At 36.9% G+C, this 20,928-nt stretch overlaps 1 protein-coding gene across 6 annotated transcripts; it reads right to left on the reverse strand.

Moving 5' to 3' along the window:
* Positions 1 to 16,700: 16,700 nt before the first annotated feature.
* LOC145036390 (uncharacterized) lies at positions 16,701 to 20,095 on the reverse strand. Of its 6 annotated transcripts, none has more exons than XM_078984838.1 (8): positions 19,900 to 20,090; positions 19,766 to 19,806; positions 18,525 to 19,038; positions 18,325 to 18,443; positions 17,650 to 18,252; positions 17,219 to 17,563; positions 16,959 to 17,132; positions 16,701 to 16,887 (listed from the first exon to the last, which is right to left on the reverse strand). In XM_078984838.1, exons 3-7 carry the CDS (start codon positions 18,948 to 18,950, stop codon positions 17,054 to 17,056), a joined length of 1,572 nt encoding a protein of 523 aa, XP_078840964.1. In that variant the 5' UTR covers positions 18,951 to 19,038; positions 19,766 to 19,806; positions 19,900 to 20,090; the 3' UTR covers positions 16,701 to 16,887; positions 16,959 to 17,053. The 6 variants fall into 6 exon arrangements, with proteins under 6 accessions (XP_078840964.1, XP_078840973.1, XP_078840969.1 ...); XM_078984847.1 differs by having other exon boundaries at positions 19,741 to 19,806; XM_078984843.1 differs by having other exon boundaries at positions 19,766 to 19,823.
* Between the last annotated feature and the right edge of the window lie 833 nt (positions 20,096 to 20,928).

Here is a 20,928-nt window from a genome sequence, read left to right on the forward strand (position 1 = left end):
TGGTCCCATACACATCTGTGTATATGAGATCCAACAATCATTCACCTCTTTCACAAGAACCAATGAAATGTGATTCTTTCATCTTTCCCAGTAAACAAGACTCGCATGTATCATCTGCCTTAAGTCAAATGATTCCAACACTCCATCCTTTTGGAGTTGGGCGATGTGTTTCTTGTTAACATGTCTAAGATGACAATGCCACAGGTATGCTTTGCTTATACCATTAGACGAATCAATTTGAAAAACACTATTACCTAAATTATCTACAGTCATCACAGTTTCATACATACCATCACATGGTAAAGCTGCAAAATCAAAAACACTATTTTTAAAAGCATAAATAGATCCATTCTCATCATTAAAATAATATCGAAAACCTTGTTTAAATAAAGCATAAAAGAAATGATTTTTCATGTCATTTATAACAAGTAGCAACAATTTATCAAATCCAAACCTAACCCACTACTAAGCACTAAGCTATAAACTCCAATCTTGGTAACAAGTGAAGATCGCCTATTACCCATGATCAAGTTCATCCTTCCATGATCCACATCCTCACTTCTTCATAGCCCCTGCAAATCAAAACAAATGTGAAAACCACATCCTATATCAAGGACCCAAGAATGAGAATATGGTGATTTATTAGATACGATAGTGTAAATACCACCGAGGTTGGGTTCACCTTGCCATCCTTGATATCTTCCAAGAACTTCGGCATCTTCGTTTCCAATGCCCTTTGTTGTGGAAGTAGAAGCAAGTGGCTTCCTTTGGATCGGAGGTAGGGGACCTTTCCTTTGGGTCCATTGCTTGACAACACATCTTGGGACTTTCCCTGCCAATTATTCTTTAAACGACATTTCCTCTTTTTTCCCTTTCCATGCCCAATAGCTAAGACTGTAGTAGTAGCAGGAGTAGAGGAAATGCTTTTTCCCTTCATTCATGCTTCAACCATTCGTAGGAGGTTCTAGATTTGAGCTAATGTGGTCTCTTGGTTGTTCAAATGATAAGTCAAGATAAACCGATCATAACAACTGGCCAATGAGTGCAAGACTATATCAATTGGTAATTCCTCATCAAAGTTCACATTTAGCTTCAACAATTGATCAACATATCATTGCATCATCTACACATGGCTATTAACAAACTCCCCATCCTTCATCTTGCTAGTAATGAGGGACTTTACTACCTCATACTTTTCTTGACGATCTCGTTGATGGTACTTTTCCATCAAGTCCTTGTCTATCTCATACGACTATTTATCCTCATAGAACCTTTGTAGCTTAGGACTCATAGTTACCACCATGATGCAAGAACCTTTTGTTGCATCATTGTACTGCTTCTTATACATAGCTAGTTCTTCAGGAGTAGCTTTTGTTTCGTCTATTTCAAGGAGTTCCTTTTCTAGGATGTACTCTTTGTCTTCAAAGTGAAGATCCATCTTTATATTGTGCATCCATTCATTGTAATTGGTGCCATCTAATGTCACCCTTGAGCAGATGTTAAGCAATGAAAAGTTGTTGTTGTGGTTAGAGGAGGAGGAACCAGAAGCATCGTTTGGAGTAGATATATGAAAGAAAAGAAAGACACCTTTAGTCAGATAAGAATAATCCTCAATATAACACCTAAAATGAAATATCAAGGCTGGGATACAACTAAATAATTCACAATTTAGAAAACGGATAATGTAATCTAATTGTGAATTATATAAAGGTATGTAAATGACGATTTACCAATTTCACCATCGAAAAACAAAATTTGAACGAATTAGGTTTTTTTAAATGAAATTCCTAGATATTTTGAGATTCACTGAACTTTTCAATGTCATGTTTAATCTCAATTATGTTCTTTCGTTTGTGACTAGGATGCTGAGGATCACAAACAATATGTGAATAACCATGCAGATTAGTTTGGTACTCTTGATGTCATTAATTTATCATCTCCTTTTAATGTACCGGTTAACCACACGCACTCCATTAATCAATGATAATTTTTGAGACACCCATTACGACACTTTATTAGTCCCTATTAGTGTGTTGATTAACCACACACGCTCCACTAACGACTTATAAAGTGTGATGTGCAATTTCATAGGTTAACATACAATTTCACATTTTTCCTAAAGTAACTAATATTGGGAATTAAATAGATGTTTAGTTACTTTATAGTTCATCATACTTATTAATGAGAATTAATTTGTCCTATCAAACCCATTCGGCTAACGTTCATCCACCAATCAAGGAAGTTGTAGGTAATAGTGGACACCCGTTCAATTTCCATTTTATAGGTTGTTTCCTTATATCCCCTTATAGATAGGCTTCATGAATGAGGCGTACTAGCGATTCGACTGACTCGTATTATACATATAGTAATATTAGACTTTTAACGTTACATATAGTATAAGGGTGTATTTTTTTAAAAACTTTTCAAAAAATACTAATTTATATTTTAAATTTCGAAAATTAAACCTTTTAATTTAAATTTAAAATAAACCCAATAATATTTGACATTAGTTATTAAGTCCAATTAATATCCAAATTAATTATTTAATTACTTAAAAAATCAATCATATTAATCACCAAATAAGAAAATTTGGATTTTGTAGGTCAATATAGCAGATAATTATCACACTAAATCATATTAGGTAGATAAGTACAGAATTTCTAGGCATTCATATTATCTTGATATATTAAGAAAAATTGGATTTTGCAGGTCAATATAGCAGATAATTATCACACTAAATCAGATTAGGTAGATAAGTACAGAATTTTTAGATCTGAATCGAGCTCGCATCATAAGCCACTATGCTCACATCATGAGTAGGAGTTTTTTTCGAAAAATTTGTTTCTTTTGTTTGATCAATTCACCAATGTGAAAATACATGAAAGATATCCATAAGGCTCTGAGACCACTGATGGAAAATGTAGGTTACAAAACCATGCACTAAGCGGAAAACATCCAAACAATTCGAATGATTAGGGCACAACAACCTATGGAAGATCTATGTCTTTCATGAAAATGCAACATACTATGAACTATCATCTAATAAAAATTTTCTAATGAAAACTAAATCAATAGGTTAAGAAACTTACTTTGGAGATTGTTATTGTAAACAACCTTTGAATCCTTCTTCAAATCTTTTGGCAGCTAGCACCAAAAGCATCGTGCCTCTAGTGGCTCACACCAAAGAATAGCAACTAAGGATTATAAGGAGGGAGAGAAGAATTTCAGCCAGATATCTCTTGAATAATAGGTGCCGAAATTCATATCCCTAAGGGCCTATTTATAGTGCAGTCAGGAAATCCAAGATAAGCCTAAACCCAGGATAATAGTATTATCTTGAACCGGGTAATTATCCAGCTTGCTAATTATCCAAATGGATAATTCTAGAACCCCAAAGTTCCTCTAAAAACCTCTAGATTTCCTCTTTCTCAACTATTGAACAATTACACTTCAGTCCCTACACCTTTAATTAATTCATTTAATCACCAAATAAATTCTAATTAGTTTTTAATTAAATATCATAATTTCTAATTAATATATCTTTCTCATAATACATTAACAAATTATATACATAAATATATATATATACATATATACATACATACATACCAATTTATTAATAAATCATTCTCTCTCTCCAAAATAATCTTGTCCAATTGCCAGCTGTAAGGGCAATCCAAAAGGATTGTGCTGCTATCAACTCAAATTTATACCAGTTATAGCTATGGTCTTAGACACCTAATCTAATAGAAAATTACCCTAAGATAAACATATTGTTATTTGTTTATGATGATATGATAGAATTGCATGCTAGTTGTAGGCTAGGGATCTTCAGGAATTGCATGATAGAATTATATGATAGCCTATGAGAATCTCTTATATGCTAGATGAAATTGACATCATTACTATAGTTGTTTAGTGTATGCATCAAAGTTGTACATAACAAAGATTCTATAGCTTGAGAAAGTTTGATGTAGCTTTATTTCATGTTCTTGTCTGATAAAGGGCTTAGGGTAGAGTCAAGTATTTGATTGCCTATGGGATCGAATGTTATATATGATTAGCATGCACAAGTAGTTGTAGGATTGGTCGAAGTTTCATGAGTCAGTGCAATTCATAGAGGGACAGCGTGAGGAATGGTTAGCCACTCTTGAGGGGCATATAGAGGATGAATGTGTATTCTAGATGCTTAGGCCTAGTAGTCATGACTTTCGTATGAGGATATACCTAGTTTTATAATGTCATAGTGTCAGTCTACTCCACTACTCGAATGTTAAATTACATGCTATGAAAGTTAAATAATCTTAGAGTGAAGGATTTGGTCCTATTGTGCAGCTCTTGTCCGATTCTAACCGTTGTAGGGTTGAGTCTTTTAGTCGAAACATTATTTAAGTTTTCTTATATGTGATTGTATTCATTAAGTGGTTGTCTGACATTAATAGGGGTTCTTCAGTAGCTGATAGCAAGAGAGGTGGGGAATCCTAGGAGAGCCAAGGAAGTGCTTTAGTATGATTGTTACGTTGTTCAGCAGGTGTTGGAAGTACTATTATGAGTAGGTAACTTGGAGGAGTCGGGATGATTCTTGATAAAAGTATGGATAGGTAGTGTTGGGGTTATACTACTTGAAGCATAGGATCCATACTCAAATCAAGGGAGTCACGAGGATTATAAAGAGTTGGTTGAGGGTAGGTGGCATGGTTGGTACCTTGATTTATAACAGTGTTATTGTATATGCTAGTCGTTTGGTTATGATTGTGCAGGATGAGGATGAATTTGGTGATTGTTTGGGCTTTAGTGGTCATGTCAATTTGGGTTTGAATGGCGTAAACCTAGGTGAGATAGATGATTTTGAGGTCTTGAGAGACTTGCTCAAGTAGTACCATTTGAGTCATGGGACTCAAGAAGGAAGCGATTGTCATGATCGGATCAAAGATCTCGACTGGAGGATGAGTGATTGGCAGATGGATGAGAATTTTACTGCCTGTGGCTAGGGTTATGCCCGGCGAGTTTTCCAAGTCTGGAGGAAGGAGTGAGTAGGAATATGACTTTCAGAGTTGGAATGTAAACCCAGCATGGGGCTAGTTGCCTGCGGTTTTTTGCGGTAGTATGGCAGCATGGGAATGCACGAGATGATTGTTGTGGTATGGATGCCTTGAGATGAGACCAAGGATTTGATTCTTGGGATATAGATAGGTCAGGTGCTAGCTGATGGTTTCAGTAAAATCGGGAGCGACAACTTTTGTTGTATCTAATGTATCCTGACTATGAGGATAATGCTTTTTGTATTTGCAAACAGTTTTCATGGTGATCTGACGGTTGGGGATTTGCAGACGAGGAGTATGGTAGTTAGTTTGTTTTGGATAGGGATTTGGTGTTATGAATGAACTTTCGGAATTATTGTTGTGCATCCTGCATGGGATTCTTGATATTAGATGTGGTTGTGGTTGGGGAAGTTCCCAAGGTCTCCATCTGAGATTCATAACCTCTTGGGGTATGCATGGTTTTTATTTGGGAGATCATCTGGCATTTTTTGTACATTCCAAGGGTCAGGATGCTATGTACCTGGTTGAGTCGGTTTGCGATATGGTTCGTTTGCAACGCTAGCTGGTGGTAGTTCGAACCCTAAGTAGGGAAGAACTCAATATTCTGATTGGAAGAACATCGGTAGGTTCAGTTTAACATATCGGAATAATGGTTCGTAGGGATATACGGTTCGGGTATGTGAGGCTTTGGTTCATGATTTGGTCAACACGGGGGTGCAGAGCAAGATTCCATCAGATGTATGTGTTTAGTAATACAAAGAGTCGTCTTCACAGAAAAAAGATTACAGGCCATGGAACTCGATGTAGCCAGTGGTTCCTTTCGAAAATGTCAAGGAATAGGTCAAGAGGTTTTTGGTCACTTAGGTTGGGTATCGATTGTTGAGAGATTTTTTCAGCTTGTTGTATAGATTAATATCTATAGCCTAGGATGGGTAATTGAGGATCAGTCAATCAGTTTCAAATTTTGTATGTTTACTCCTTCATGGGATTTGTTCAGTAGTGTGTTGGACCAGTGGAAAGGTTTCAATGAACTCTCGATCGTTAGACTTCTCGTCCTTCGCCAATAGTGAAAATTATTTGGAAGTTTCAGGATGTATTAGGTGAAGTGCAATAGATGTGTCAACCTATCGTCAAGTTCGGCTCGAGTTTGGAAGATGTCCTTGGTTATTGGAAATTTATAATTTGGGACAACGTTGTTAGTTTTTTGGGTATGAATTTGGATCTGGGCAGAATCCAATTTTTGCATCACGCATCAGCAGGGTTGGTAGCTGGACTAACTGACCAGGGTTTTGGTAGCATTTATGATGGCTCTGGAGGTTTTATTGAGCTATTTGGGTATTTGTTGTATCTGTTTTCAATCAAGTTGTGGGAACTTAGTATTCGGCCATTCATGAGAATGTTTTCTGTTAATGATTGAGGTTCATCATCTCGTTAAATCTTCTGGTACTTCAACCATTGGGTGAGGCTTTGGGTTCCCTTAATGGTGTGTATTGTGGTAAATTCATTAGAATTTGTCGTTCGGAACTTGGATGCAACATGAAAACTCTTAGATGGACCATCATTATGCTCATAGGAGCAATGGGATGATTTATGTTTCAAAGTTCAGTTGTAATCTTGGATGTGCAGTTGAATGGAATTGTCCTATTTAGCTCTATTCTAATTGATTCCGCATTAAGAATGGAGTAATTATCTTTGCTCTCGATTGCATGCGTGATGGAGTTTGTGAATGTGGTATGGAATTAGAGCCTCTTGGGTATCTGTTTATCAGTGGTTGGGATCAAATAATAAAGTGCAAGTTGGTATGGGTATTAAGGATTGTGAAGTTATCAGTTAGTGGGTCAGGGGTAAGCTTGAGTGTTGTAAGTGGATAGCTAAGCAGGGTTGTCGGAGCCGAGTAGGAGTGTGGCTTAGTTTGATATATGACCCGTTGCTTCTCATCGCGATGATGAAATCATGTGCAGGATTAGCATGACGAGTATTGGTCGAGGAGGTTTAAATCCGATCAAATTTGCATGTTTTGGTTAGTTTGGTTGATGTGAGCGGATACACAATGAACTGGAAATGAGAACTGATTTTAAAGACGAAATCTAATTTAAGTGCGGTGAATTGTAACATCTTGTTTCCTGTCATTTCTTATTTTAGGTTTGTGGGCCGGAAGTCGATGGTGTAAGGCTTTGGGCCTTAATGAGGCAAAGTTTAGTCATTATGGAAGGAGCTAATGATAGTTGAGATTAACCCTTGAATTATTTTTTGGGCCGAAGGGTAGAAAGAGAAAAGTCATAGGTTGGGTTCTTGCATGAAATATGGATTTTTGTTCGAGAAGTTTTTATTCCAAGATATCTAGATAATATTATGGGGTTCTTCAACACCTTTTCTGTGGATATAAAGAACATCAAAATCAGAGTTAGAATGAAGAAATTATGATTGTTCGAAGTTAGAAGGGTTATGGGTTGAGCCTAGTATGTTGGGCGTACTAGGCAAGGATGATCATGGGATCCAACCTAGTACGTTGGGCGTAAGAAATCAGGTGCCAAACCCTAATTTGAGGGTTTTGATCCCTATTTAAGCTCCTTAACTCCCCAAACCCTTTCTATTTTTAGCCTCCACCCCTTCAAGATCCTCCCTTAAAACCCTGACCCTAGCTTGAGCCTTGTGAGCAAAAAGAATGTGTTTTTAAGTGCTTTGGAGTGTTCTTGGTGCATCTTGGAGAAGAAGAGCTCATTGGAGAAGTTTTGGTTGCATTAGAGCTTATAGATCCATACCTTGTTCACCTTGATCCTTCTTCTAGTGGTATAAAGCTTGAATACTGATGATACATTTGTTAGATCTAGATAGTTTTGGGTGTTATGAGCTTTTGGTAATTTTAGTGCATAAAGTTTAGATCTTGAAAGTTTGTGACTTTGTTATGGATAAACTTGGAAACTTTATCCATCTAAACATCATTTTGATTCAGATTGGAAGGTTGGAGACTTAAACTTAATGGATTAAGTTGAGAAAGATGTACTTTTGGTACCTTTGAGACTTAAAGACTAGATCTTGGTTGTTTGAACCATTATAATGGATAAAGTTGGAAACTTTATCCATCATGGAGTTATTTTGAAGCATAAAAATGTAATCTTGGTACCTTATTCCCTTCCATACAAATATTAAAAATATGTACCATGTGTAAGTGTATTTGATATATAAAAATGTTAAAAGAACAACCCAATGCAACAATTACCCAATCCAAATCAGTATACATAAACTTGTAACATCCTAAAAATAGTGCTAAATTTTTTCATTATTCAATCACTCCAAAATACAATCAAATAGTTTCAAAACAACCATAGTATAAATATTGTCATCATTAGAGTAAAATCAAATGTCTATGCATAATACAATTGAGGGGAGTGTTGTGCGGTCACGTTAGGCCCTTCCCTTTTGAACCAGAAGTAAACCGTAAAACCGTAAACACAAAGGTTAGTGGGTTCCCCAAAATACCACTACCATACATATAATTTCCATGGCCTACCCTTATGGTCTTGTCCCTAGAATTCCATGGGCTACCCCCAAGGTCTTACAACTAAGTGTTATGGGCTACCCCCATGGTTTTTCCTTGGAATACCATGAGCAAACATCTAAGTGTCATGGGCTACCCCCATGGTCTTTCTTGCAATTGTCATGGGCTACCCCCATGGTCTTTCATACAAATGCCATGGGCTACCCCCAGGGTCTTTCATGCAAGTATCATAAAGACACCTAGCATAGAACACAATTCAGTAGGCAGGCATGCCTTTGACCCACAAATATAGTAAGAAGACTCACCTCTCAAACGATAACCAACTGCTACTGCTCTCACACCCAAACTTACATATGTTATACAACACCTATACAATCACACACGGTACATCCTTAGCCTTGCTCCAAAACTAGGAGTTTGACGAAAATTAAACTCAAGTCAAAAATCAACGGTCAAAGTTGACTTCAGTCGGTTGGCACATCGTGGCCATCCATGACAACCTCGTGGCCCACAAACAACAAAACAGATGAAGATTTCCCAGACACCACGTTGTGGCAACCTAAGTCCATGTTGTGGGCATTGGGTTCTTAACAGCTTAATGGGTTAAGCCTTTTCCTTTAGTCCTAAGAGCTCCAAAGCTCAGATCTTGTCCTTCCTATAGTCTAGATGGATAAAGTTTCCAACTTTATCCCTTAAGACCCTCCAAGAGATCAAGATCTCAAACCCTAGGTCCAACAAAGGAAAAACATGACATGGACTTAACAATTATCGATTAATCTCTAAAGCTCTTTGTCCATTCGCACCAGAAGAGTTTCTAACACCAAAACTAACATAAAAATTTGTGCTTTGCATAGATGCATGTCTTGAACTCATATTAGGTCTTAATAAGGATTTTGACCAAAAATATCATGCATGGCTAAAAATCCAACCAAACTTCAAATCTAAACCCTCAACCACTCCAAATGACCCATAGCTTCAAAAGTTGCAACCTTTATGGGATCTCAATATCCTAACTAACAAGAACAAGAGTATGGGGCGAAACTAAGGATCTAGCAACTTAAAAACATAACGGTGGAGTCTTGGACACTTACAGAGATCTAAAATTATGCTAAGATGAGAAATGGAAACTTGCTTGTTGGATCTTGTCTCACTTCTTCTTCTTTCTTCCTTGAAGATCTCCAAAAGCACCAAAATGAGCTTTAACAATGGAGGAAAGAGATTAGGTTTACTTCAGAGCTTAGGAGGGTGATGGAGGTTGAGGATAAACAAACCCTACCTTCCGTATTCCTCTAAATAAGGCTCAAACCCCGTGGATTAGGGTTTGGCCAAAAATATTCGCCAGGTCGTGGACACCTAGCGCCACAATGTGGCACTCATTTAAGATTCGTGGGTCCAAATCATTTTTCCACGTCGTGGTGATGTCACCACCATGTCGTGGCCATCCAAATTTTCAAACTTAAACAATTAAAATTCATACCTTGGGATTCGGATGTTACAAAACTAACAAAGGATTTATGTTTTTTGTTTGGATTTATCTTCAGTGCAAAGCTAGCATCTTCATTTCATCACCACACAAGACTGAAGATCAAAAGGAACCTATAGGAAAATTCAAAATCAAAACAATGAACAATTGAATCAAAAGGGTATTAATGTAAATTACCTGATTAAAAAACATTATTGTTAATCTTTCTTTCTTATTCCATCTGCTAATTCCCCTGCTCTATAAGTCTTGATCTTATACTACTTGTTCACTTCACACTTTCCTTCAGCTTAGACCAGTTTACTTTCTGAACATATTTTGAGGGTATACGCATGTGTGCACCAGATCTGAATGAACATTATAAATAGTTAATTCCATGGTTTATTGAATGAATCTTAATGATTATAAGTTTTAAAAAAAATGTTACTTATCTGGTTATGATTCAAAACCATCATCACAACATAATTAGCAAGTTGATTACTGTTCAGAGCTAAATTAAGCTCTTGTTGTACTAATTTTTGCATATCCACACACGCCTCCAGCATCCTCTGCATTTCATTCATTCTTTCTTCAAGTGCATCCATATCAACTCTTAACCCATTGTTTATCTCCCTTTCCTCCTCTGTTTAGGGGATGACAACATCTTCTTTTTGTGATTCAAATTCTTGATTTTGTCAATTCACATATGATTCCATCAGCACCTGAGCCAGTCGTGCACCAAAATCAATTTGAAGAAGATTAGAAATTATTCTCCTACAATCGCGAATGGTTTTCTGAATTAGATTGATATTTTAAATATTATGGAATTCGACTGTGATTGGATCCATCTATTTGCTTGTTTGTAAGTTGCATGAATTCAAATCTGTTGTGGTTATTATCATCATCATCAGATCAATAGAATGTGTTACTCCTACTTTCTACGGTTTCAATCTACTCTTGAGAATCGCTTCTTACTGGTGAGTTGACATCTATACCCTTGTCTGAGTTTGTACGAGTTAAATGATGCCATTAACTCTGGTGATCTTCTTTTGATTCATCACAATCTTCATCTGCCTGTGAAATTTCTTGCCAATTTAAACTATATGTACTTGTCTGTAAAGAAATTAAATGCGCTACTTCATCATCTACTTGAGAACCTTGTGGAAATTCACTTTAGCGTGATGAGTGATTTGATTTGTTTCTTCCATTGAATCATCTATTTCTTCATATCGCATGATAAATAATCGAGTCTAGATCAATTCCTTTATCATGAAGACTTACGCCTTGTTCCTGAGTTTTTTTTGTAAATTCATATTAAAGGAAAGGGAAGGAAATTTTTGACATAAAGAAAGGAAGGTGAAGGAAAATATCCATTATTCCATATTCCCTGGTTTGAATGAAATGAAAGGAAAATTTTAAGTTTTTGTGTTCCCGAATTTAGAGGAAAAAGAAAATAAAACTTAAAATTTTCCTTCCCCTCACTTTCTTCCCAAATCCGCCCAATTTGGAAGGAAAATATGTCTCCAAAATCCTTTCCCTCCCCTCACTTTCCTTCCATTAATGAAACTCGGGAGCATGATTTTCCATCGACACCCCTCACTTTCCTTTTGTATCCTCTCATTTCTCTCCTTAAGTAGAACTCCGGAACAAGACGAGTAACAATCCTTTCCTTAGGAATCATCCAAAGCTAAACATTCACTTTTGTAGGAATTAAATTATTCCATCTGGTAGACTACCAGGAGCATTTTCTAGAAAAAAATCCAATAAAGTTCTATAGAAAAAAAAATCCAATAAAGTGTTCTCATAGAAGAAACTGAGAAACATCCAACAAACTCAAAGTCCCAAATGTAAAGATCTGGAGCATCCAAGAAAACAACCTCGTCAAGCTTGGAACACAACTGGTGGAATTGGGAAGTTGTGATCCCCACTCTTGGTTCCCTTCCTCTTTATGAGTTGAAACTAAAGCAACGGTCCTTATTCTTAGCAACTCAGTATTAAGGACTAAGATATGGTTTATATTTTTTATATATTTATAGATATTGAGGTGTAAATATTTAGTCAACTCCAGCTGTATTCTCCCTGTATCATTCCTAGTCTATAGCTGTAACTTTGGCTATATACAGCCACTCGGTTGTACATGTTAGAATGAGAAAATACAATGAAATTATTATACATCGATATGGTATCAGAGCATCAATAACTCTCACGAGTTCTTTGATCCGCCTCAACTCAAGCTGTCTCCTCTCTTACTTACATCTAGGGCTATTCAATGGCCAAAAACACCCAAATCACAGCCACCACCCATCTGACCACAAAGCTCACAGCAACAAACTACCTGGTATGGAGAAAACAGGTTGAATCGACCCTGATCAGCCTCGAACTTGAAGACTTCATCATCAGTCCCTCCACCAAACCTGCAAAAGAACTCAATGACAAGGATGGCAAGCCCATCCCTAACCCAGAATACCTTCCGTGGTACCGCAAAGACCAAATGATTTTCAGTGCAATCTTAGGTAGTTGCTCTGACCCAATTCAACCTCTAATTTCCTCTGCCTCCACAGCCCGTGAAGCATGGGAACGACTTCACTCAAGCTTTGCCTCCTCATCCAGATCTCGTATCATCTCCTTAAAGTCCAAGCTAGCGAAAAACCTTAAGGGCAGTTGCTCCATCACAGAGTTCCTTCACGAGATGCGTGCAATTGCCGATAACCTAGCCCTAGCACAAAGTCCTGTTTCAGAAGAGGACCTCATGATTCACATCCTATCTCAATTAGGCGACGACTACAACACTATTGTTGCAGTTATCAAGGTGAGAGATAACCTAGTATCTTATTCTGAACTCTTTGATAAACTCATTGATTATGAACAAGCTCTTAAGGAAACGACATTACCACCTGAATCTATCCCCACCACAGTCAACTACACCAATCGGCAACATGGGTCAAATCTCCGTAACCCAAATTCATTTTCCAGGAACAATCGGTCCTACAATACCAGGTCACAACGAGGGGGCCATGCTTCTAACTGGTACAGTCATAATTCTCAAGGAAACCGCAACACCAGAAACACTGAGTTTTGTCAGTATTGTAATATACCTGGACATCTCACCCGTGACTGTCGCAAATTAGCTAGGTTTCTGAGAGACAACAACGTTAACATAGACAAAACCACAAACCCAGTAGCCAATGTTACTACTTCAGCTCCAACATCTCCTTCTTGGCTACTTGATACAGGAGCCTCCAACCATGTTACCTCCGATCGCCAAACACTTCATAGTGTTTCAGAATATAGCGGTCCTGATGAAGTCATCCTTGGTGATGATACAGGTTTAACAATTTCTAACATTGGCAACACTTACATCAAGACACCTCACAGAAACTTACTATTGTCCAAAGTCTAACATGTTCCACGCTTACACAAAAACCTTGTTTCTGTTTCTCAATTATGTAACACTAATCTTGTTTCGGTGGAATTCTTTCCATCTCATTTTTTGTGAAGGATCTGTGCACGGGGGCGCGTCTCATGCGAGGAGAGATAACTGAAGGCATCTACCACACCAGCTTATCACCTACAGTTCAAATCAACACCACCTTCAAGAATTCTCCATTGAGCCTTCATCACAAACTTGGCCATCCATCAGTCCGTGTTTGTAAGTCTATTATTTCTCAACTACATTTAAGTTCAAATTTCAATGTTCATTGTCCTTCTTGTTCGATTAATAAAAGTCACAAGTTTTGGTTCCAATTCCTTTGTTGCAAACCATCCACTTCAACTTCTTTACACTGATGTATGGGGTCCTATTCAAACATCCATAGATAACTTCCGTTATTATGTTATCTTTGTTGACTACTTTACAAAGTACACATGGATATATCCCATCAAGCACAAAAAACGAGGTAGCCAAGGTATTCCCAACCTTCAAACTACTCGTTGAAAAATACTTTCAACATCCAATTGTGTCAATATTTAGTGATAATGGTGGGGAATATCTAGGCCTCCTTCCATTCCTACAAGCTCATGGCATCTCCCACTACACTACCCTGCCCCACACACCTGAACAGAATGGAATTGCAGAACGACGCCACAAACATATTGTGGAAACTGGTCTAGCCCTACTACACTATGCCAACCTACCCCTCACATATTGGTCCCATGTATTTGAAACTGCAGTTTACCTCATCAACAGACTTCCAACCCCCCTACTTGATCACAAATCCCCTTATGAGTGCCTATTCAAACAGCCACCAAATTATTCCAAACTCAAACCATTTGGATGTTTGTATCACCCATGGCTACGCCCCTATACCAACTCAAAACTCCAACCAAAATCAGCACCATGTCTATTTCTTAGCTACTCAAATTCCAAATCCGCCTACAAATGTTATGACCTCGAAACCAAACGGCTATATCACTCCCTCCATGTTGAGTTTATACCCGATCTTTTTCCCTCCAGTCGCGTACCCCCTGATACACCTCTACCTACACCAGATGTCTTTCTTACCTCAACCAAAACAACCAAAGCCACACCCACTTCTAACATCCTAACCTCCTCACCCTCAAATATGCCACTTGTCCCAATAATAATAGAAGAAGCAAATTCCCATCCCCCCATCTCCACCCATACCGACCACCTCTCATGACACCCCGCCTACCACTCCCACTGCTGCCCCTCCTATCTCTGTGACATCTTCGACTGCATCCTCACCCAGTACTCCTTCCTCATCACCTCCCTCACCTCAACCACAACCACAACCACCCCTACCTGCTACCCGTCCCCGCAAACAAAATCCTAAATACTATAACCCATCATTTATAAACACTGCCACCCTTCACCCAATACCCCCAACTCATGAACCCAACACACATACACAAGCTCTAAAAGACCCAAACTGGCATCATGCCATGGACCAAGAGTTTAATGCATTAATCGCTAATGGAACCTGGGAACTAGTTCCAAAATCCTCTCACACTCCAATTGGCTGCAAATGGATATTTCGTATCAAAAGAAACCATGACGGAACCATTGCAAAATACAAATCCAGACTAGTCGCCAAAGGGTTCCTCTAACAGTATGGCAAAAATTACTTTGATACCTTCAGCCCAGTAACCAAACCAGTCATTATTCGAACAGTTCTATCCATTGCTCTCTCTCACAGTTAGGTTATTCGCCAACTAGATGTCAACAATGCATTTCTCCATGGCACCCTTCATGAAGAAGTATTCATGTCTCAACCACCTAGATTCGCTCATCCCTAATTTCCCAACCACATATGCAAACTTAAAAAATCCCTATATGGCCTTAAGCAAGCACTGAGAGCGTGGTACATTGAACTCACCAACTTTCTCACTTCTGTAGGTTTTCGCAAGTCCAGAGCTGACCCATCTCTCTTCGTCTACAATAAAAATCATATCCTTTGTTATCTTCTTGTTTATGTAGACGACTTTGTTCTCACTGGCAACAATTCTTCTTTCCTAAACAAGTTTGTCACGAACTTAGCCAATAGGTTCTCCATCAAAGATCTAGGTTCACTACATCACTTTCTTGGTATTGAGGTGATACCGACTTCTACAGGTCTGTTTCTATCTCAACATCGCCATATCCAAGACCTCCTCACTCTCTTTAACATGTACGGAGCCAAAGAAGTAGCCACCCCAATGAACGCCTCAGTCTCTCTCACAGCACACGACGGGTCCGCAAGCACAGATCCTACACCATATCGGAAGTTAGTCGGCTCTTTACAATACTTGGCATTTACGAGACCGGATATTTCTTTTGCTGTCAACAAACTCTCTCAGTTCATGCATGCACCGACAAAAATTCAATGGCAGACTCTCAAACAATTTCTCAGGTATTTGAAAGGCTCTATTCACCAAGGTCTACTTCTTAGCCGCAAATGCTGCCTCTGAAATCGCTTGGGTTAAAAACTTGTTACTGGATTTGGGTATCTCATCCTCACATCAGCCAACACTCTACTGTGACAATACGGGAGCTACCTAACCTAGTTTATCATTCTAGAATGAAACATGTAGCTTTGGACTGTCATTTTGTTTGAGAAAAAGTTCAAGATGGATCCTTGCGCGTTGGACATATCAACTCCTTTGATCAACTGGCTAATGCTCTCACCAAACCATTAACTCGTGCTCCGTTTCTCCGACTGCGTTCCAAGCTTGGAGTATCTGATGGATCCTCCATCTTGTGGAGGCGTATTAAGGACTAAGATACAGTTCATATCTTTTATATATTTATAGATATTGAGGCCCTGTATCATTCCTAGTCTATAGTTGTAACTTTGGCTATATAAAGCCCCTCAATTGTACATGTTAGAATGAGAAAATACAATGAAATTATTATACATTGATACTCAAGTGCCCTATGCAACAGTTTGTTGTTTCGAATTGGTTGTTTCTTGTTTTATATTTTAAGCATGTCCCGATATTTAGTTTGAATCATTGAAATGGTTGTATTTTGAACTAATGCTTTTGTCTCTAAAGCAATGTAACTCAAGTTGTACTTATTTCTTGTCTTTTAAAATGATATGTACCCATGTATTCAAGGAATAAGATGATGGAGTAGTAGCATTGCTTTTTAAGTAGAAGACCTTTCTAGTGAACTTAAAAAACATGGAATCAATTAATTAGCATCAGAACTTCTGTATAAACTTCATGCTATCATTAATAATTTTGTGAATCTAACGTACCATGTGCAAGTAAGTGTTTTCAATATATAAATGTTAAAAGAACAAACCAATGCAACAATTCCCCAAATCCAAATCAATATACATAAACTAAAAGATGACGCATGTTCTTTTTTTTTTTGGGATTTGTCATCAGTGCACTAAGCTAGCATCTTCATTTCATCACCACACAATATCAATGATCATAAGGACCTGAAGGATAATTAAAAATCAAGAAAATAAACAATTGAATCCAAAACGTATTAATTGTAATTACTAATTACCTTGATGAAAATTTGAAAACACTGTTAACTATCTTTCTTTTTTATTCCATCTGCTAATTCCCATTCTCTATAAGTCTTGAACTTATACTACTTGTTCACCTCACGCTTTCCTTTAGCTTTGACCAGTTTATTTTCCGAGCACATTTTGAGCATATACACATGTGTTCACCAGATCTGAATAAACATCATAAATAATTAATTCCATGTTTTAACGAATAAATCTTAATGTAATGATTTTACGTTTTAGAAAAAATCCTTACCTTTCTTCAGGTAATGATTCAAAACCATCATCACAACATAAATAGCATGATAATGACTGAGTCAGAGCTGAATTAAGCTCTTGATGCACTGATTTTTGCATATCCACACAAGCTTCCAGCATCTTCTGCATTTCATTCATTCTTTCATGAAGTGCATCCATATCAACCCTTAATCCATTGATTATCTCCCTTTCCTTTTGTGTATGGGGGATGATAATTATTGATGAATCAACAGCGTCATTTTGTGATTCAAATGCTTGATTTTGTCGATTCACATATGATTGCATCAACAGCTGATTCAGTCGTGCACCAAATTCACTTTGAAGAAGATTAGAGACTGTTCTTCTACAATCGCGAATGATTTTCTGGATTAATTTGATGTTTCAGGTATCATGAAATTGAACTGTGATTGGATTTATGAATTTATCTACCTGTTTGTAAGTTGCGTGAGTTCTAATCTGCTGTCGTTATTATCATCGTCATCCAACCAATAGAATGCGTTACTCCTACTTTCTAGGGTTTCGATCCACTCTTGCGAATCGCTTCTTACTGGTGAATTGACATCTATACCCTCGTCTGAGTTTGTACGAGTTAAATGATGCCATTCACTGTCATCGTCTTCATCTTCTTCTGAATCGGATTCATCCCACTCTTCTTCTGCATGTGAAATTTCTTGCCAATTTAAACTATCTGTACTCGTGTGTAAAGGATATAAACGCACTTCTTCATCCGATTGAGATCCTTGTGGGAATTCAGCGTGATGAGTGATTTGATTTGTTTCTTCCATTGAATCATCTCTTTCTTCATATTGCATGATAAAGACGTCGTCGTCATCATCATCATCATCATCATCATGTCTTTCTTCTACTTGTGAAGAGAATTGTTGCGGATTGTAAGCTTCCTGTTTGCTTGTTAAATTATTTGTTTCAAATTCTTCACCAATTTCATGAACGATTTCTTCAGCTTGTCGGATGTTGTCATTGACCTCTGAAGCATTTTTGTCATAGTTATTCAATTTAGAAAGGAAGCCTTTCCTGTAGTCATATTATGAAAGGACATAATCAGATCAAAAACTGAATGAAAAAAAAAATGGATAAAATGTATACCTTATATCAGATACAGAATGTGTTTGCCTCAATAACCCTAATTCACTTTCAGCAACAGAAGCCTGTTTTTGATCTTCTACAAACCTTTGATTCCTCAAAAATCTACCTTTCAGCAATGACTACAACAGAATCATAGCATTAGTATTTAGTACAACAAAGAAAGAAAGATAAACCATTTTGTAATATTTACAAAAGTTGACCTGAATTCGAGGGCGATGAGGGAAATTTGATACGAATTGATTTTTCAATAAATCCTCAACCTCTGTTTTCCTTTCTCTCATAAACTTCGCTAACAAGTCCAGAACAGCCTGTCTACCATATATCCTACGGATAAATACCGATTCTGCCCTTGAACAATTATTCATACGTGAACTATACAGTGTTTGACCTTCAAAGCTTTTGCTTCCCCAATCATGGAAAACTTTCCTCACGCGCTCTTTTGCAGGAAAATCAAGAGAAGGAGAACGCTTCAAGCACAATCTATTATGAACTGCTTCTTGATTTTGGTGTTGAGGACACTCATTTTCAATTTCACTGGTGTCTGTGTCCCCTAATTTCTCATACTTTCCCTCGCTTTCAAGATCACGCCACATTTTCCTGATGGATGATGTTTTTGTCACTTCCATTTTCTTCAAACTTTACCACAACGATTCTTGAATATAAATTAGTCTGTTTTTCATTCTTGAAAAATCCAGGATCAATAATACATTTCACCTGGATCACAACAAAATCATCAGATATTCAGATTCATGTTTCGGAATCTGAATTAGAAAAGTATCACAAAATGTTATCTTAACGATTTCAAAGGAAATAAATACTGAAAATAATTAGTTGGTGTTAATGTAGGTGTATAGGCCAAAATTAATTCGTATGTTTTGCCTTTGTAGATTCGACATAACAAACAAAAACAAGACATTCGTACAGAAAATAACAAAATCAATAAAGAATATAAAGCTATTGAAATAAATACAATAAATAAATCGACTGAGAATAATTAACAGACATGTGAAATGTTCTATTAAACACTTTACGTCTCCACAAATTCTTCTTTAGCATTAGCGAAATCAAATCGCCTAATCATAGAAACGAATAAAAAATTATACGACTTAAATAAATAAGTTCATAAAAACTATAACAGACTGTCTATGTAGATTCAACATTAAAAAAAAAAAAAAAAAAAAAAAAAAAAAACGTCCTTGAAAATGATAAACCAAAAAACTTACGAACGGATTGAAAAAACTGAATACAGCAAAATAATCAAGACCTGTGAAATGCTCTGTTCATTATGTCTCCAAGTTCTTCAGTAATAAGAGTAGAATCAAAGTGGATAATCATAAAATGAACGAAGTACAATCCGATTGATATGATTATAATCATTATATAAATATTTTTCGTAGAAAAAATAAATCTATGAACCTGTGAAAATTCTTATGCTGTTTACCTCTTTTCCTCTTTACACCTCCAAATTCATCTGTAACATGACTGAAAAGTAAAGAACCCTGTCATAAAAGCAACAAAGAATCCACCGTTTGAAATAAATAAGTTCATAAAAAGTGAAAAATCTCTGTTTATTACCTCTTTACGCATCCAGATTCTACAGTAACATGAATGAAAATTAAACAACCCTTTCAATAGTAGGTATTAGTCACACCATTGTAGAGAGAGAAAATGTGTGTGTGTGTGTGTGTGTGAGAGAGAGAGAGAGAGAGAGAGAGAGAGAGAGAGGCAAGGGGGGGCACGTTTTCTCTTGAAGTCGCATAAATTGTGCCTCAACTGCAACGTCTAATTTTGAAGGCGGAGGAAGAATGGGCTATTGTAAAAAGACTATTCTGTCCTTTCCTATTTAATTTTGAGAATTTGCCTTTTTACTTGCTTTCCTGCGAGGAATTTGTTGAGTCTTGAATTCAACGGTAAGTCTGAGAAGATGACGAGACGGGTCCATAGTAAAGATAAATACGGTGTCGTGCGACTCACTGTTTTCCTCCTTTTCTTTTTTCTTTTTTATCTTTTACTTTATTATTCTCACGTTTAAACCGAATAACTATTTTATAAAAATTAGTATGATCCCACATTTAAGATAAACCGAATAAAATATTTTATAAAAGTTAGTATGATCCACAACTAAGATAGTACCAAACCGAGCATGCAAATCTAAGTTGTAAAGTGCCTAAACCATCTTATCAGTGTAACTGTGTATTTGAGTTATTTTGTTTTATTGAATAATTTGCTAAATATTGTTAAGTTGTAATGGATTATTTTGATGCGCGGGACAAGTTTGATTGATCAGTTGTGTTCCTGAATAATATGTAAACGTTTTTCAGTTTTAATGGATAATTTTGATGAAAATTCGTTTGTTTTAACTTTATAAAAAAAATTAAAATGATGTGAGGACTAATGTTAGATAATAGAATGTTTCATTGATAAATATTGAGGTTAAACATCATATAAATAAAGATACATAAGAGACTTAATTTAAAATCTAAAGCATGGGCGGATCCAATGTAGAGCCCGAGGTAGCTCGGGCTACCCTTCAAATTTATTTCGGTAGTGTAATTTGTCTAGGAAAAATTCGTTTTATATGGTGTATGTATACGTTTCCTTTCA

The sequence above is a fragment of the Lactuca saligna genome, chromosome 1, assembly GCF_052625555.1.
Source record: "Lactuca saligna cultivar CGN05327 chromosome 1, ASM5262555v1, whole genome shotgun sequence".
Lineage (NCBI taxonomy): Eukaryota > Viridiplantae > Streptophyta > Magnoliopsida > Asterales > Asteraceae > Lactuca > Lactuca saligna.

Coding starts and splice junctions, on each gene's coding strand:
- LOC145036390 (XM_078984838.1), bottom strand. CDS start 18,950: ATGGAAGTGACAAAAACATCATCCATCAGGAAAATGTGGCGTGATCTT. Junction 18,253..18,324: donor CATTCTGTATCTGATATAAG/GTATACATTTTA, acceptor ATATGACTACAG/GAAAGGCTTCCTTTCTAAAT. Junction 17,133..17,218: donor GAATCATTACCTGAAGAAAG/GTAAGGATTTTT, acceptor ATGTTTATTCAG/ATCTGGTGAACACATGTGTA.